Below are 16,161 nucleotides of genomic sequence, written 5' to 3'. Positions count from 1 at the left end.
TATTCATTTTTTTTTAGGTTTTATTTTCTGTAAACTCGATTTTTGTCAAATCGATTTTTCTCAATATTTTTCAATATTTTATTTCTTATAAGATCGATTTCTATTCAAAACAACATTTTAAAGTTTTGAAAAGATATTTAAGTCGAAAATTAATGTTTACCAACTTTGAGTAATGTTTTTTTTTCCTTTTTCCCAAAAATTTACCAGATGTTAAAACGTTATTTTTAGCTGCACAAAACTGTTTTGGAGAAGAAATCATCATGAAAAACTGTTAATTGGATTTTTTCCCCAAAACTATACTGGTTTGTTTTCACGTTACAATATATAATATTACATTTAATTCGAGTCTCTAGCCTCATCTTTTCGTGAGATATTTAGGGTTAACCAACATTTTTCTGAAAGCCCTTTCTGCCTCTTTCTGCATTATTATCTGAATAACAAAATTGATTTGAAGTCCATATCTCTACTGGTTCTTGAGCTATATGGACGACGAAAAAAAGTGTCAAACGTACGGAGGGACAGACGGACGGACGTACGAACGTACGTACACACGCACGCACAGACATCTTTTTAAAAATCTTGTTTTTTCGACTCTAGGGACATTGAAACGTCGAGAAATGTCAAAATTTCCAATTCGACAAATCGGACCCATTACAATAACTTCCTATGGGAAGTTGAAAAAATAAATGAATATAAAAGTACGCACACGCCTCAGTGTACCATTTTGTTTTTTTTTAGTTATTAAGGCAGAATAAAATTACATTCAATCAGGAGAGAACAGTATTTCTTACTTAGGTCCCCAGACAAGCAAATTCCCTGAGTTTTCGCTAGAGCGACATAGGGTTTCAACTATTCGCGTTACCATGTGGCAATGTGTTTAAGCTACCTCCAGGTCTTCCTTAATCTTGATGATTCCTCGTCAGCTGTTCTTCTCCAAATGTTTCTTGGTCTCCCGGCTCTTTTGCCCTCGATTATGCAGTGTTCGATTACGATCAAGGTATTGAAGTCATCAATTTAGGAGAATGCAGTGTGGAATTTTGCTTGTTCAGTATCAAGTGCTGCTGTAAGGTTATCCCCTATGCGTTCAAAAACAATCTTCGCACTTTACCATCTCTTCTTTTTTTGGGAGCCTGACAATCATTTCCTTTTTCACCCTTAAGACTGGTTGCAGAAATTCGGCGAGAATACCGTGTAGCACTACCGCTTTGTTGTTGTGCCTAATCGGAAATTTTTTTCAATGGGAAACTCTGAAGATGTCAGTTGCACGAAGATGGCTAACTATTAGTAATTTAATAAAATCATATGTATAAAATGGATTTTTATAAAGAAATATATTTAAATGTATAGTAAAGTTGGTAAAATCATCAAGGAAGAGGAATACAAACTAAATCATCGCTTTATATATTTTTCTAAAATATTGCTTAACATTCACAATTTAAGATTATTTAAAAAGAAGCATTAGTTTATACTGACCAGACCACAGTTCTATATAGAACTATTTTAAGAGCTATGAATGTCATACTTCATAAATATTTCAACTCCAAGACCTAACTACCAAAACTTTCAGAACTTGCCACTTTAACTCATTTAATTTATTTTAACTATGATAGCAAGAAAGTAGTACGTGCCACCTAGGAGTCTTTTTGATGTTTTTCTTTTTAACATGAAAACTAAGTGTATACATAACTTTCCCCCAGGTGTAAAAAAAATACAGCAATGTTGGAAAGAAGAAATATAACTATGACTTTTTGTTTTATTGATGCTCATAACCACAAAATAAAACTTTCTATCTATTTGAGTTGTAAAGAAATGTAAAAAGTTTGTATTTGCTCAAGTCTGTTTGACACCCGTTCAATTAATTCGATTAAAAAACTTGTCCGTTGATGGAGTAAAAAGGAAAAACTTAAATCATTACAAAATAATTTTTTCTTTTAGAAAAATTGTACGTTCAAACTGTAGTTTCCTTTTGCTAATTTACGTCTATTACTCAAACTTAAATTTGTATGAAAAAAAAAAGAATTACAAAGTTGTTTTCGAAATAAAAAAAAAAAAAAGTAAACTCAACCAGAATTAAAATTATAGACCTAGAATCTAGAAACTAAATCATTTTAGAAAAACTTTATATTAGTGTAAGTTATTTAGTGAAATAAAGACCATTTTGGAATAGCAATATAGTTGTTTTTAATCAATATTTGTTATATTTAAAAAATCGCAAAAGAATCGGTAAAGTTATATTCGGAATACGTTATACTATAACTTAACAATGTTACTCTGAATTTTTTAAAAACACACCAAACTTTCTTGAAGTAAACAATGTGATGGTTTTATGATGCTTTAAATATTCAAATCAAATGGGGTGGCGCAACAGTCCGTTGTGAACCAGGGCCTAGTGACTTACAACTCTCAACCATTCCTGTGTGCGAGTACTGTTGTCATGAATGGAAGGGACCTACAATTTTATGCCGAATCCGAACGGCTAGTTTTTGAGAAAGCACTTTTTCATGACAAGAATTACTCTTGAAGGATTTGTCAATTTCTCGCAAGAGGCAGTACCCGCGTAAATTTTTTTTTTTTTTTAATGAAGGTGGCACAGGCAGGGATTGAACCCAAGACCCCTTGCATGACAGCCCAACGCAATAAACATCATGCCACGGGTACTCCTTTAAATATTATTCAATAAATTTCTTAGGTGTTGAATAACAAAGTTATAATATTCGTTTATAGTAAGGATATTTAATTTCTCAAAACATTGTCAACGAGTCTCCCACGTATTACAATAAGTATAATGCCATATCGTTATCGTTAAACAACTTGGTTAAATGAAAACTTTTTTGAATCCAGACGAAATAAAAACAATACTTAACAAAACAAAATTTTACTTTTTAGCTTTAAATTGCCTAAATTGAGAAAGAAAACACGACCAAAAAAGTCAAGCACCTTCGATATACACAAATTATAACAACGATTGTAATCCAACTCGAGAAAACTTTTTCTCGTTCTCAAAAGAAGTAATAAACAAAAAAATAAAACCGAAAAGTTTGTCCTTTTTCTGAAAGTAACGTGTAAATGCTGATTTATAGTAAAATATTGTTCACTTCGTATTCGTATCTGAGAAGAGGCAACATCATTATTAAATAAAACACGTTGCATATTCACCTTTAATATAGATTGAATTTGAATCGAAACACATGCTGCCATCTGTAGACGAGACCGAGAACGAAAATCAAAAGCAAAAGCATGCGACGTCAATCAATTCACAGTTTTTCAATAAACCAAGGTTCACCGAACCTAAACACCTTCAATCCAACACCCAGCTCCAATGCTGCTGCACCTGGTTGTGCGAGTAATTCATCGTCTGGGCCGTCATCACCACCCATCACCAAAGAACTGCACCGCCGGGAGTCACTGGTCAAGCCCACATGGCAGAATGTCTGCCCGGGTCAAGTGTCGCCAAAAACACTCGAACGGGTCAATGGAATCGACAATGGACTAGAAGACCCGCCCAATGGTTTCAGTGCTGCTGGAGGTGGCCCCACGTCCACTGAATCCAACACACGTCAGCTATCCAGAAAACCCAGCCGGAGTAGTAGTACTGAGATTTATGATATCTTTGGCAAGGTGATTATGACTTTATATTGTTTTGTTTGTTGGTGCGGTTGTGGGTTGTGGGTTGTCAGTTGTACGGTTGGCTGAATGCGAGGAAGAGAATGATGATGAAGTTCAAGAGGGTGTGAATGTAATGGCTATGGTAAACACTCATTTGTGAGTTGTGAATGTGTTCTGCTGTGCTTACAAGGGTAGCGCTGGTGGTGCTCCCAATGCATGATGAAGTGATGATCCCTTTTCACAAAGCACACGTTACGTTGCTTCCTCTCAAATTGGATATAGTCACGTTTTGTGCTTTGTATTTGTACATTTCCCTTGGTAACGCAGGTTAACTTGATTTGCGAAATGGGTTTTTAATAAAAAGAGAGTATAGCTTTCTGTGGACTGGAAATCGACTGTCAAAGTGTGACAACTGTGAGGGAACTGTCGGTTTTAAGTTTCACCTCAAGAACCCAGAGTGACTGGCTTTGGCTTTTATTCTGATGTAACACACATCAACTTTGATTTGATAAGGATATAACATTTGAACTTAGAAGATATGATATCTGGTTATGGGTGAGATTGAGATAAGTTGAAAATGTGCGAAAGGATGTTATTTTTGGTTTATGTATGTCTTAAATGGGTTAAAAATGTATGGAAGAAGAAAATCTCAAAAAAATATTGCAGATTACTGATTTATAAGATTTCAAATAATATGAATATCTTTGGTAGCAACAAAATCGAATTATTGATTTTTTCCAGGGACTTTTTTTTTGAAAATATATTTTTGTACCTGCATTACGTTTTTCAGTTAACATTTTATTTACTAAATAACTTAATTTGAACTTTGACACATGGTTGTACTGAATTTGTACGTTGTATTTGGAAAAGAACGAATCATTTTCAAAACCAGGGCCTACTTCTTTGAAAATTATTTCCCCGTAAACTAATATTTGATACATAAGGAATAAATCGCACTTACATATTTATTTTATATTTAAAAATACATACATGGTGCTTGATAGTGTAAACAACGGACTTTCAATTTCCTCTGGAACTAATAGGAGAACAGCACAGGTAAGACAATTGTAAAATGCGGTTCCTCAAACATATACAGGGAAAGTAATCTATCCTTAAAAGAATACTTGTTCTTTTCGTATGTGCATAGGTTTCAAGAAGCTATAACTCTGGAAAAGATTGAAAATATAATGGCTTCAATTTGTAGTTTAGATTACTGCTTTCGTTCCTTTTTTCTTTATAAACCGACAATACGACTTTCTTAGCAATAGGTGATCTCATGGTGATCTCATGGTGCATCTCACCAAACAGTGGAGCAAATCTTTACATCGTTTTGGAGAAAGTATGATTATTGCACTTGATATTTCAAAATCATTTTATATTGGATCAGGCTCTTTTATAGGAAAAGCTTGCCTTCGGTTTTTAAAGAATCCCTGCTTCATTGGAATAGTTATTACCTTTCGAGTCGTTCAATACACGTTGTATTGAAGAGATTCAAGTCTGAATCGCACAAAATAAATGCTGGTGTGCCCCAAGGCTCTGTTCTATCTCCAACACTCTTTCTCATTTTTATTAATAATCTCCCGTCTGCAACTTCTAATCCAATACATTGTTTCGCTGACGATAGTGCTCTTAGCTTTTCATATTCGTTTTCAGATTCAAATAGTTTTTCTTCGGAACTGCAACGATAAAATATGATAAGCTCATTAAATTACCACCTAAACAGCATTAATGGGGAATAAAAAAACACGTTGAATTTAAAGCTTTGAAAACCCAATGCTGTCTTGTATTGTTAAAGCGAGATATACCCCCTTACCATCATCCATAGATGGCACATGCGTCAAGGGACTAAACATTTCGATCACAGACGGGATACATACGTCCAAAACTTAAGTATAACTTCCATATCTGGACTGGTGCTCCTCCAACTTACTTAAGCCTCTTGAACAGCATTGAATGTAGAGCATTTAGATTGATTGCTGATATTACCGTCATAAGATCATTTACGTCGCTTGAACATCGTAGAAATGTTTTCTGTCTCACCCTCTTTTAACGATATTTTAATGGTTTATGCTCTAGAGAAATAGCCAGTTGCATTCCTCCTCTTAAACATTTCAACCGTAATACTCGCGGTTCTAGGAATGCTCATCAATATACCCTCGAGCCCAACTTTGGTCGTACTGTCAAAAACAGAGATTCGTGCTTTAGCTGTACTACGCGAATATGCCACACTCTGTTTTTCTGAGCCATTATATAATAAGGATAGTATTATTCCCTTGAGTGTGCGCTTATTACAAAAAAACATGGTTAAGTCATCTGTCAAACTCAGTTGTCATTTGAAATGCCATAATATCACTTTGATTTTTTCCGCCGTTCGCAGCCATCCAAAGTATGTTATCGCTTTTTTTGATTCATAGTGTCTTCTCAATTATGAAAAAAATTCTACAAAATGTTGATTGTGAACTTTCATTAGTCTCTTAGGGTTCTTTTTCACAAAAACTCAGAGGGCGATTTCACATAGATGCTCATTCATTAGTGAAATTTGAGTGGCTTTCCTTACTACTGAGAGCCTTAAAAAATGTTTTTATTTTCCATATTATACATTTAAAACTATACCATGGTTATGAATTAATTATAGCTTAAAAAATGGCTCTGACATCTTCTGAATTCCCCAAAATATACAATTATACAAGATATAACTTCTTTAAACATTTCCTGCACCAAAAATATTAATATTGATGTCTGTAGGCGTTCACAACGAAACTGTTTGTATTTAAATTTGTATAAATTATCTTTTATACAAACTAGAATAGTCTTTAATTAAAATACTAATTTGAATAATAAAATAATTAAAGCCTAAAGCAATTGAACCTACCAGAACAGAACAACAGAAAATAGAACAACTTTAAATTCCTTTAAAATTACTTTAATTTTAAGTTTTAAATAGAAAATTACATATTCCTACATACAAGACATTGACTATACGAAATTCTTCTTAAATTTAAAGAAATAATTTTTCTTTTTTTCCAGAAGTAATTTATCAAATGGTAGTAGAAGATAAACATGTATCTACTTTATTAAGACTTAAAACTTAAAATAAGTCAAGAGTCATGGTTTTCTTTAAGTTTATCCTTTTCCTCTTTATATTAACATATATTCCGAATAAAGATATACCTTAATTCATATTACTTGAGGGAAAAATGAATTTAGCGTTTTCTATAAACCGCAAAACGTGTAAGGATTTAGGAAGTACCTTTTTTGTATTATTTATATTAGATCTACATTTGCCTTGAAGTAAATGAATTACATGAAAAAGCAGTGTGATTTTCAATGATTTGTTTTGGTTAAAGTTAAATGCTCTTAAATCTTTAAACATCATTGAGTTGTTAAAGGTAGATAGACGTGGTTTTTTCTTTTCAATTACAAACAGGGTTTTGTTAAAAAATGACTTTTTCAAGTATACGATTTACATGTGGAAAAATAGCATTGTTGATATCGATTCATGTTTGAATCGTTATTTATGTGGCCTCAAAAACCAGTCTAAAAGTTGTCAACCACAAGATCTTGGATGCCATTTGTGATCACTTCTTCAAGAAATAACATGGTGAGGAGATTTTATTTTGTAAAACTAAGATTGCAAAATATTCACCATTTTTGTAGCTAATTTTTACAATTTAAATACATTGTTGAAAAATGTATTGCCAATTTTTTGTAGTTTTTGCTTATCAAATATAAGAAATGGCAAGCTTCAAGCTTCAAGCATCAACAGCTGTCCAAATAGCAGGCTGTTTAATATGAAACATCTTATTGAATGCTGAAAAGTTTTTTTTCAAAGAAAAAAGAAATGCTTGTTCATTAATCAAATCATAACGTTCTACCTTTTATAAGCCACCTCTGGAATTTACAAATTAGAACCATGCAGAATGTCACCCATAACCACACCTTAATTTAAACCCTCCCTTTTCTAAGAAATCCTCTTCATTGTTTCGGACGCTTTAAATCGATAAGACTATCCTACAAAACAAAAAGTTTTTGTTATGGTCCTTTTTATTCAATATTAACTGTTTTTATGAATAAGATCTTAGTATATATATACGAAAGGTTAAATACTTACAGCTGAAATATTTTTGAAAATAATTTTCCGTTAATTAAATTAAAAAAAATGTTTAACTTTTTACTCCAAGCATCAAGATTCAGAAATATATCCATACAAATATAAATATTCAAAAAACATTTTAATGAAAGGGTTCACTTTTTATTCGAAGGGATAATATTTGATTTTTAGCGCGTATAACTCAGGGCAGATTGTTTACACTTAATTAACTGCAATTTAAAAATGTCTACGGATTTCGTTATACTACTGAATAGAAAATTAAAAGCATATCTTTAAATGTAAACCACGATCGAATCTGCCATTTTGTGTTAAAAAATGAAAATGTTTGTGTTTTTCTTCATTTATGAGGGATATATTTTGCTAAAAGTCGTATACTGTCACTTCACTTTTCCAAGACCTAGTTAATGGCTGGGGACCTTAGCTAACAAATTGCTTGTATGATATTGGCCTTAAGTGTTTGTTGGCATATTCAAAGGAATGAAAACTTTTTGGAAAGGTGTAGGAAACTTAAACACTTATCGGCAGGGTATTTTGCGTTCGAATAATTTATTAATTGTTTGATATGCGAATAGAGTTTTATTTCATTTTTATAGCAACTAATGAGAAATTGACTTTTTCAAGCCAATCCAACGTTGTTTCACACATATGGGGGTAGAATTTTGTTGTTATTTTGTGTTTGATACTCTTCATTTATGTTATATATGGAATAATGTTTAAAAAGAATGATTTTTTAAAAGCTATAGGAAAGTTAAAAAAAATACATACAATCTAGAAAAATGCATTAAATCTTTATTTGAATCGATAGTACGGTTCATATAATTTAATGTTTGAAGATAATTTCATGTAAATGTAGACCTTGACTGCGCCTTAAATTGTCCATCCGCATACTCTTTCCAACATTTCGGCATGTTGCGAACGTGAAAAAAATGGCAGCGTCTTGTTGAAACTACATGTATTACAAATAAAGCTCTTTCAATTTGGGTAAAAAAAAAGTTGGATATCATCTCACGGCAGCGCTCACCATTCACAATTAAGTTACGATTCGCATTATCTTTAAAGAAGTACGGTCCAATGATGCCATCAGCCCATAAATCCCACCAAACTGTGACTTTTTCTCGATGCATTGTTAGCTCTTGCAATGCTACTGGCTGATATTCACTCCACAATCCACAATTCTGCTTTTTTACGTACCCATTGAGCCAAAAATTAGTTTCGTCGCTGAACACAATTTTTCGGTAAAAAGTGGATCTTCGGCCAACTTTACAAGAGCCCATTCACGCAAAATTTTACGTTGCAGTAGATCGTTCGGCTTTAATTCTTGCACCAGCTGTATCTTGAAAGGTATTACACCTAAAACATTCCCCAAAATTTTCCATGTTGTTGAGTAAAAAAGGCTCAATTGTTGCGAACGGCGACGAATTGATAATTGAGGGGCATTTGGCTAATACAGCTGCAATATTTTTATCAGATCGCACTTTATGTAAGCGTGTTGGTGGTTTAATGTCCAACAATTTAAATTTCGTGTGAGATTTAGTCACAATAGCCCAAAAAGTGGGTCGACTAAACTGACCGTAAAAGTTAAAGAAGCACGCGATGAACTTTTTTAACAGACCACGCATTTTGATAGTAAAATTCAATAATTTGCAAGCGTTGTTCGTTTGTAAGACGATGTTTGACAGTGAAACAAAACAAAAAACGTGCGTCAGATGTTTCAACCAATTTTTCCAATAAGATAATAGTAAAAAAAATCAAAATTTTTCGAATTTTTTTTAAATATTTCCCAGAGCAGGAACAATAAATTAAACAGAATTTTCTTTTTGTCTTCGTTAAATATGTATTTGAAATAAATTCAACGATGTTTATCCTTGATGAACTCCCAAACTACTTAACCGATTTTAATAAAATTTGTACACCATGTGCAGTTTGATCTTACTTAAAAGATATGATAGCAAACATCTTAATTGTGTAAAAGTGTAAATTTTCCAGTTTAATTTTTAAATTCATTAAATATACCTAGAATGACACCACATGATCTTCGATTCGATTTGAATCCACCTCAGTTATTCAACGGTATACGTTTAGGTCATCACAAAATCGTACCGAAATATTTTCGAAAGAATTGGAAAGTGTGAAGAAAAAGTGGTCCTTTTGCCACGTATTCCAATGATACCATCAGAGTCTCAAGGCCAAACAATGTGTGGTTAAAATATGGAAATCCATGTTTTTCTCATGGGCTATAAGTTGCATGTTCACGTGTAGGATAACCGTCGAATTTAATTGTGTTAACGAAAGACAGGTTATCAAAAAATATTATGCACCGATTAGTGCTAAATTAAATTGAAATAAAAAATATTTATACTTCATAAAAATAATTATTATTACTAGAAGATTTTAAACTATCCGCGCAACCATACCTCGTTTATAAGTTTAAAATGTCACTGTTATCTAATAAAAATTTTGTAATGCTTTTGTATACATTTTTGGTTTACAAATTTGATCAATTGTATTCAAAGTCTTTCCACTTAAATAACCTTTCGGACCGTTCAATTCAAGTAGTATTGGACAGGTTCAAATATGATATTCACAAAATAAACGCTGGTGTACCCCAGGGTTCCGTTTTGTCTCTGACGCTCTTTCTTATTTTTGTAAATGATCTTTTGTCTGAAACTTATAACTGGAATTTTAACGGCTGCTTATGATAATCTCATAATATTCTGATCTCGACAGCATTGTACAATGGGGAATCAAAAACCGTGTAGAATTTAATGCTTTGAAAACTCAATGCTGTCTCCTGTTGTTAAAGCGTAACCCACCCCCGATACCGCTATCCATGAGCGGCACTTGCATCCATGAAACTAATAAACTTTCAGTACTCGGTATATGTATCACAGATCACCTCATATGGAATGAGCTCAATTTGGGACGTACTGTCAAGTATAGAGATTCTTTTTTTAAACACACATGGAAAATGTAGAATGCCCAGCTCTGTTCTTCCCTATCATTTTGATATTCAAAACTTTAAGACCAATGTGCATCGGCATCTCCTCTTTAATTCTTTCCTATTTTCCTAAAGCTCACACTGTGTTTAAACTTTAAACATGTTAAGGGTATTAAAAACCCCTTGAGTGCCCGTTTATTATAAAAAAAAAACAAATTATATACCTCCCCAGAGTTTGTTTTTCGAAGATTTTTGAGAACTTTCTCAGAGCAGGAGCAATACATTAAATAGAATTTTCTACCTATGTTTATCAAATGAGCCTTGTATTTCTTTTTTTCTTATTGAAATAAAATAGAATATTTTTAGAAATCAAACCCAATACATTCAATTCTTAAATTTTTGAAAAATTTTTACAAAAAAGGTTTGTTTATATTTCTGAGAATACACCTTTAGAGATCTCTAGCCAAATTTAAAACAGAATAGATATTTTTTTCGAAAAAAAAAATGTGCAGAACTTTAAAACATCAAATTCTTAGAATAATTTCAGAAAATCATAAAAAATGTCCAATACTACCTTATGTTCAAAACAAAATCCCGAATTTGAGAGAAAAGTTTTTTGTATAGCAATCAAAAACACAGCCCAAGTGAATTTCTAGAAAAATATCTGCATATAAACGTTTTGCATACAATAGCTGCTGTGATTTATTTTTCTTTAAAAACAAACAAAACAAATCAAAATCAAATCCTGTGGTGAAACAAAATAAAAGTCCTTCAACTTTTAAAACTCACCTGCTTAGTTCCACAATAGTGATTTAAATAAAGGAGGAGGTGTAAAAAACTTTATAGTTTAATGTTATGTAACTTAATTCAAATTTCAAAGAATTTCACACTCAACTTATTTACTACTGGTTCTGTTGGTTGGCTTCCAAATAGGATATAACTTAAACCATAAAAAAAGCTCGACAACCACTTAACGGCAAGGACCTTTTATAACAATAATAATAACAACTTAACATTTATAGCTCCTTCACTTCGTCTACTTGAGAAATCAAAATTATTATGGACATAATTTAAATGTCTGCTATAAAATTGTATGTATTGTGTATGTTTGAGTGTGTGTCTGTATGAATATGTGTGGCAGATGTATTTGCAAGGATAACGTTCAAAGTGGTATTGGTAAAAATCTGTCTCAAGAATAAACATATATTTGAATATCATCCATCTAAAATAATTATGAGCTTGATGTGTTTGTTATGCAAATTTATAAACCAGGGTAAGAGGACCAAAATATATGTACATAAGTCAAAATAAATTTTCTATAGACTTCTTTTTAACAAGACGACCTGACGACCGACGCGTCTACGACGACGAACGGTGACGCGACGACGTATGAAGGTAACCATAAATTAATTGCATGAGTGAGCTATGAAATTGAATGTGTGGTCTTGTGAGTACGAATGTTTTAAATCTTGCGTCCCAAAATGTTGTAAATTTACGAACAAAAAGAATTTATCCTACGAAGAAAAAATAAAATTTAAAAAGCGTTTAAAAACTTTTCTTCAAAGAAAAACAAACAAAATAAAATAAAAAGAAAAAGAAAACTTGAAGAACACACAAAAATCAATTTATAATATTACACTCATTTATATGTATGTATGTTTATACCTATGTATATAACTCAACAGGTGATGCTCCTTGGTGATTCAGGTGTCGGGAAGACATGTCTTTTGGTGAGATTCCGGGATGGTACATTTCTTTCAGGCAATTTCATTTCAACCGTTGGAATTGATTTTAGGGTGAGAGCGAGATTTCAGATTTGCCAAAATTCCAGATTTGAAGATTTTATTTTTTAAATTCAATTTTCGGTTCTTTGGATTTATGTGTTGTGAATTATATTGTGATTGTAACGGATGTGGATTTTTTTATTGTTGATGTTGTTTTTGTTTTCTTTTATTTCCTTTTTAAATCGTTTGTGTCATTTATGTGTATGTGTGAGGGTCCTTAAACTGACATATATGCATTGTCATCAAAAACGTATGTAGGTTATTTGTGATAAATATTTATTTATGAGCTGTTTTCTTTTTTTCTTTTGTTATTGTTCTTGATAATTCTATTTTTTGATGTGTACATTTATACGTGATGTACATTTATAACAAAGTACTTTATGTACCTTTTCAGAAATATGCTATTAATATTTTTCTATAATTTAAAGCTTTTGTAATTTAAAAATCTCTCGATGGTTGTTGTAGAACTTAAGTTGTATGCTGTGCAGTGATAAATAAATTAAAGACTTTTGAACCAATGTATAATGTGTTTTTACTATTGATAAATTCTTTTTGCAGAAGTTTAAAAATGATCATGTTCTTAACTTTGTTGTTTGTTTTTGTGATATTTTAACATTCCGACTAATTCCTAATTCTTTCAATTAATATTTAAAATCTCTAAAAACATACATAGTTCTTATTTCTGAACCAAAAAGTCTCGAAGCACAAACGTTCAAAAGACTAAGTTTAAAAAAAAACAAACATTTTGAAATATAACGTTAAATGGCAAATGGGAAAAAACCGGAATGAAGAATAGTGTGGATATTTTGATAGCAAGCAGGATACACTGGACATAAGTCCGTATAAAATTTAATAAACAATAACGGAATGATATATTGGTTTAAATATTTTTTGAAACTTTTAAAATTAACTAGCAATCCCAAAATAGTTTTTGAACATAATATAGTTTCGTTGTTAAGAAATTAAGAGACTGAGACAATCTGGGGCTAAGAGAATGTTCTTTAAACTGTTTCCATTTTGAATAATGCACACTTTACTTGTACATAAAATCAATCTCCAAGAAATAATAGGCCTCGATTAAGGTCATTCTGTAAAATTGATCGATTCTCCTCGAACATAGGTAGGTACTGAAAGAATCGCACAAGCCAGAGATTCAAGAAGAACATTTTTTTTTCTTAAGTTAAGTGACTTGAGTTATTGGTGTTGAGTTGAGCTTAGTCGAATGGTAAAAGCAATAATTTTAAAAAGTTTAAAAATTTAAAGTTTTTAACTTGCAACATGCATACTACAGATATAATAATTCTAGAGCTGAAAATTTTGTTTTGCTTTAGTTTATCAATTTTATGGATTCAAGAGTAAACGTGAATAAAACACATATAAAATATTGTTTTTCAAGATATTTCTTTATTAATTAATTTAATTTAATGCTTGAACGTTTACACTATGTTCCATTACGGGAATTGTTGCAAGCATCCGTTTTTTTTACAACTTTTTGACTCATATTGGTGGTTTCTCAGCAATAACTTGACGAATGTTGGTTTTTTAGTGCTCAAGAGTTAAAGGTAGCCTCACAAAAATAATGCGGTGTCAAATCACATGATCTTGGTGGCCAGTTAATATCGCCACGACGAGAAAAAAAGCGGCCAGGAAATGCCTCTTGCAATAAAGTCATATTTGCTCAAGTTTTGGCACCGCCTTGTTGAAACCACATATTCTTTTAGTGGTATTTTCAAATGGCAGGCACAAAAACCTTTTTTCCTGTGACCATAACTTTCCAAATTAACAATGACAGTCGTTCCATCGTCGTTTTTGAAAAAGTAATGTCCAACCAAGCCTCCGGACCAAAGAGCGCACCAAATAATAACTATTTGTGGATGTCATAGCCTCACTTCAATTACTTGAGTTTTCTTAGAACTAAAATTTTGTTTTTTAACATACCCACCGAGTAAGAAATGTGCTTCGTCGCTGAAGAAAATTGTGTTCAAAAACTTGGTTTAACAACTTAGTTTTACAGATGTCAAATTCCAGACCTATACTTTTGAAACCGAAAATTGGATAATCCATTATAGTCAAAATTTAATAACGGGGATTTTTAGGTGTTAGATTGATTGTGGGAAAAAACAAATTGCTCTTCTTTTGTCGAAGTTTATATGACGGACCTCGACATTCCAATTAGTTAATCTCTTTTTTATTTTTGTATTTCATATCTAACAAATTACTATTCTTTTAAATTTATTTTATTTTATTTAGATCAAAATAAAAACATTAAATAATTACCTATTCATAATTTTGTTTTGTATTTATAAAAATAAAAAGCATTCCCAAAAATAAAAGTTAATTTTCTTTACTTTGATGATTTGTTTGAAGAACAGAGTTTTGTTAAAGTCCTTTCAAAAGGCATTGTTTTAATATTGTTGTTCTTAAAAGACATTATTGTATATATTCTATACTTGATTCATTTCTCAATTTTCCATTTTTCAAAATAATTTTTCTTTGCTAATGTTATTAACTTAAAAAAAAAAAACATTTAAGAGGGTTTATCCAATGTTCCTTTTTAACATTTATACAACCAAATATACAATGTAAGGTATAATAATGCAATTTTATAAAATGTATTCATAAGTAAGTAACTTACTTTGCTAGGGTTGAAAAGTGAAAAAGGAGTTTTCTTCTTTAAAATAAACAAAATTTGTATAAATTTTGTGTTCGCCATCATTGTTTATTTTTATCCCTTAGTTATGCAAACAAACAAAAAAGTTTTTATTTTTCTCTTGTGTACTATATTCTTGTGTACTATGTACCTGTCCTTAAGCTTCCTTTTTGTAGATTGTCATCTTTTGTGTTGAAACTGTGTTCTATTATATTCTTGTATTGTGTCGTATTTGAAGTTCAGAAAACGTTTGCCATTTAAGAGGAACTTGAAATTTTGTAAACTTTACTATATACATACATCTCACCTACACACAAATATTGCATAAACATATATGTAAATCTAAAACATCTTTCCGGCATAAAGTAGATAAAAAATTGTAGTTTCGTCCTGGTATTCTCACTTGAACAGACTTTTTGAGATCGAATAAAAATGTAGTCTTTAAAGTTATACATTAAGCATCTTAGTTAAAGACGCATGTTCAAGTATAAACTGATCTTAACCATCGCCCATGTTGTTAACAGCCTTAAGGTCGAGACTCAGAAAATGATCGACTTACGGCTATTTTCTGACGGCGGTGGCTTCTCAGCCGTCAAATGTCATATAAATTTATCTTTTCTCAGTCTCACCATCGCTACCACCCAACCAACATTCCAAAAAGTTCAATGAAGTAAAATTAAATTTGTAACTGCAATTGAAAAACCTAAAGATTAAAATGTATGTATTGTTAAAAAGAAAAACAAACCTTTTGTGCGGCATCATCTTAATTCGTTGCCTTTTCAATAGGAAGACCAGAGTTCTTTAGAATATTACGAGCTACGTGAATATTTGGTGCTTCGAGCCAGATTTCCCATGTTGAGGGAAAGACAACAGACTAATGCTGGGTGGAGACAGACGCCCGTGTAAGCTTTTACGAGTCTTGGTTGCGGGTTCATGAGGGGTTAGATCAGTTACTCCTCTAGAATGACAATGAGACATTGTACTCAGGCGCTGAAATATTCATACAGTGTATTGGTTGCTCCGGGACGAAGGACCACAAATGTTGACGTAGCTCGTAATATTCTAAAGAACT

The 16,161-nt window shown here is 31.8% G+C and overlaps 1 protein-coding gene across 2 annotated transcripts in view; it reads left to right on the top strand.

Moving 5' to 3' along the window:
* The window catches only part of LOC129948245 (ras-related protein Rab-37), a 100,907-nt gene that overhangs the window by 66,014 nt on the left and 18,732 nt on the right, over positions 1-16,161 (top strand). The window contains exons 1-2 of one of the 2 annotated variants that reach the window (XM_056059166.1): positions 2,893-3,618; positions 12,341-12,451. The exons of the other annotated variant lie outside the window; for it this stretch is intronic. Of the exons in view, the coding sequence (XP_055915141.1) occupies positions 3,238-3,618; positions 12,341-12,451 (492 nt within the window). The 5' untranslated portion in view covers positions 2,893-3,237. Of the gene's footprint in view, positions 1-2,892; positions 3,619-12,340; positions 12,452-16,161 lie in introns of those variants that run through there. 2 annotated transcript variants of the gene reach the window in all.

The sequence above is a fragment of the Eupeodes corollae genome, chromosome 2 (genome assembly GCF_945859685.1).
Source record: "Eupeodes corollae chromosome 2, idEupCoro1.1, whole genome shotgun sequence".
In the NCBI taxonomy this organism is placed as follows: domain Eukaryota; kingdom Metazoa; phylum Arthropoda; class Insecta; order Diptera; family Syrphidae; genus Eupeodes; species Eupeodes corollae.
This window is presented reverse-complemented; position numbering and strand designations above follow the sequence as displayed.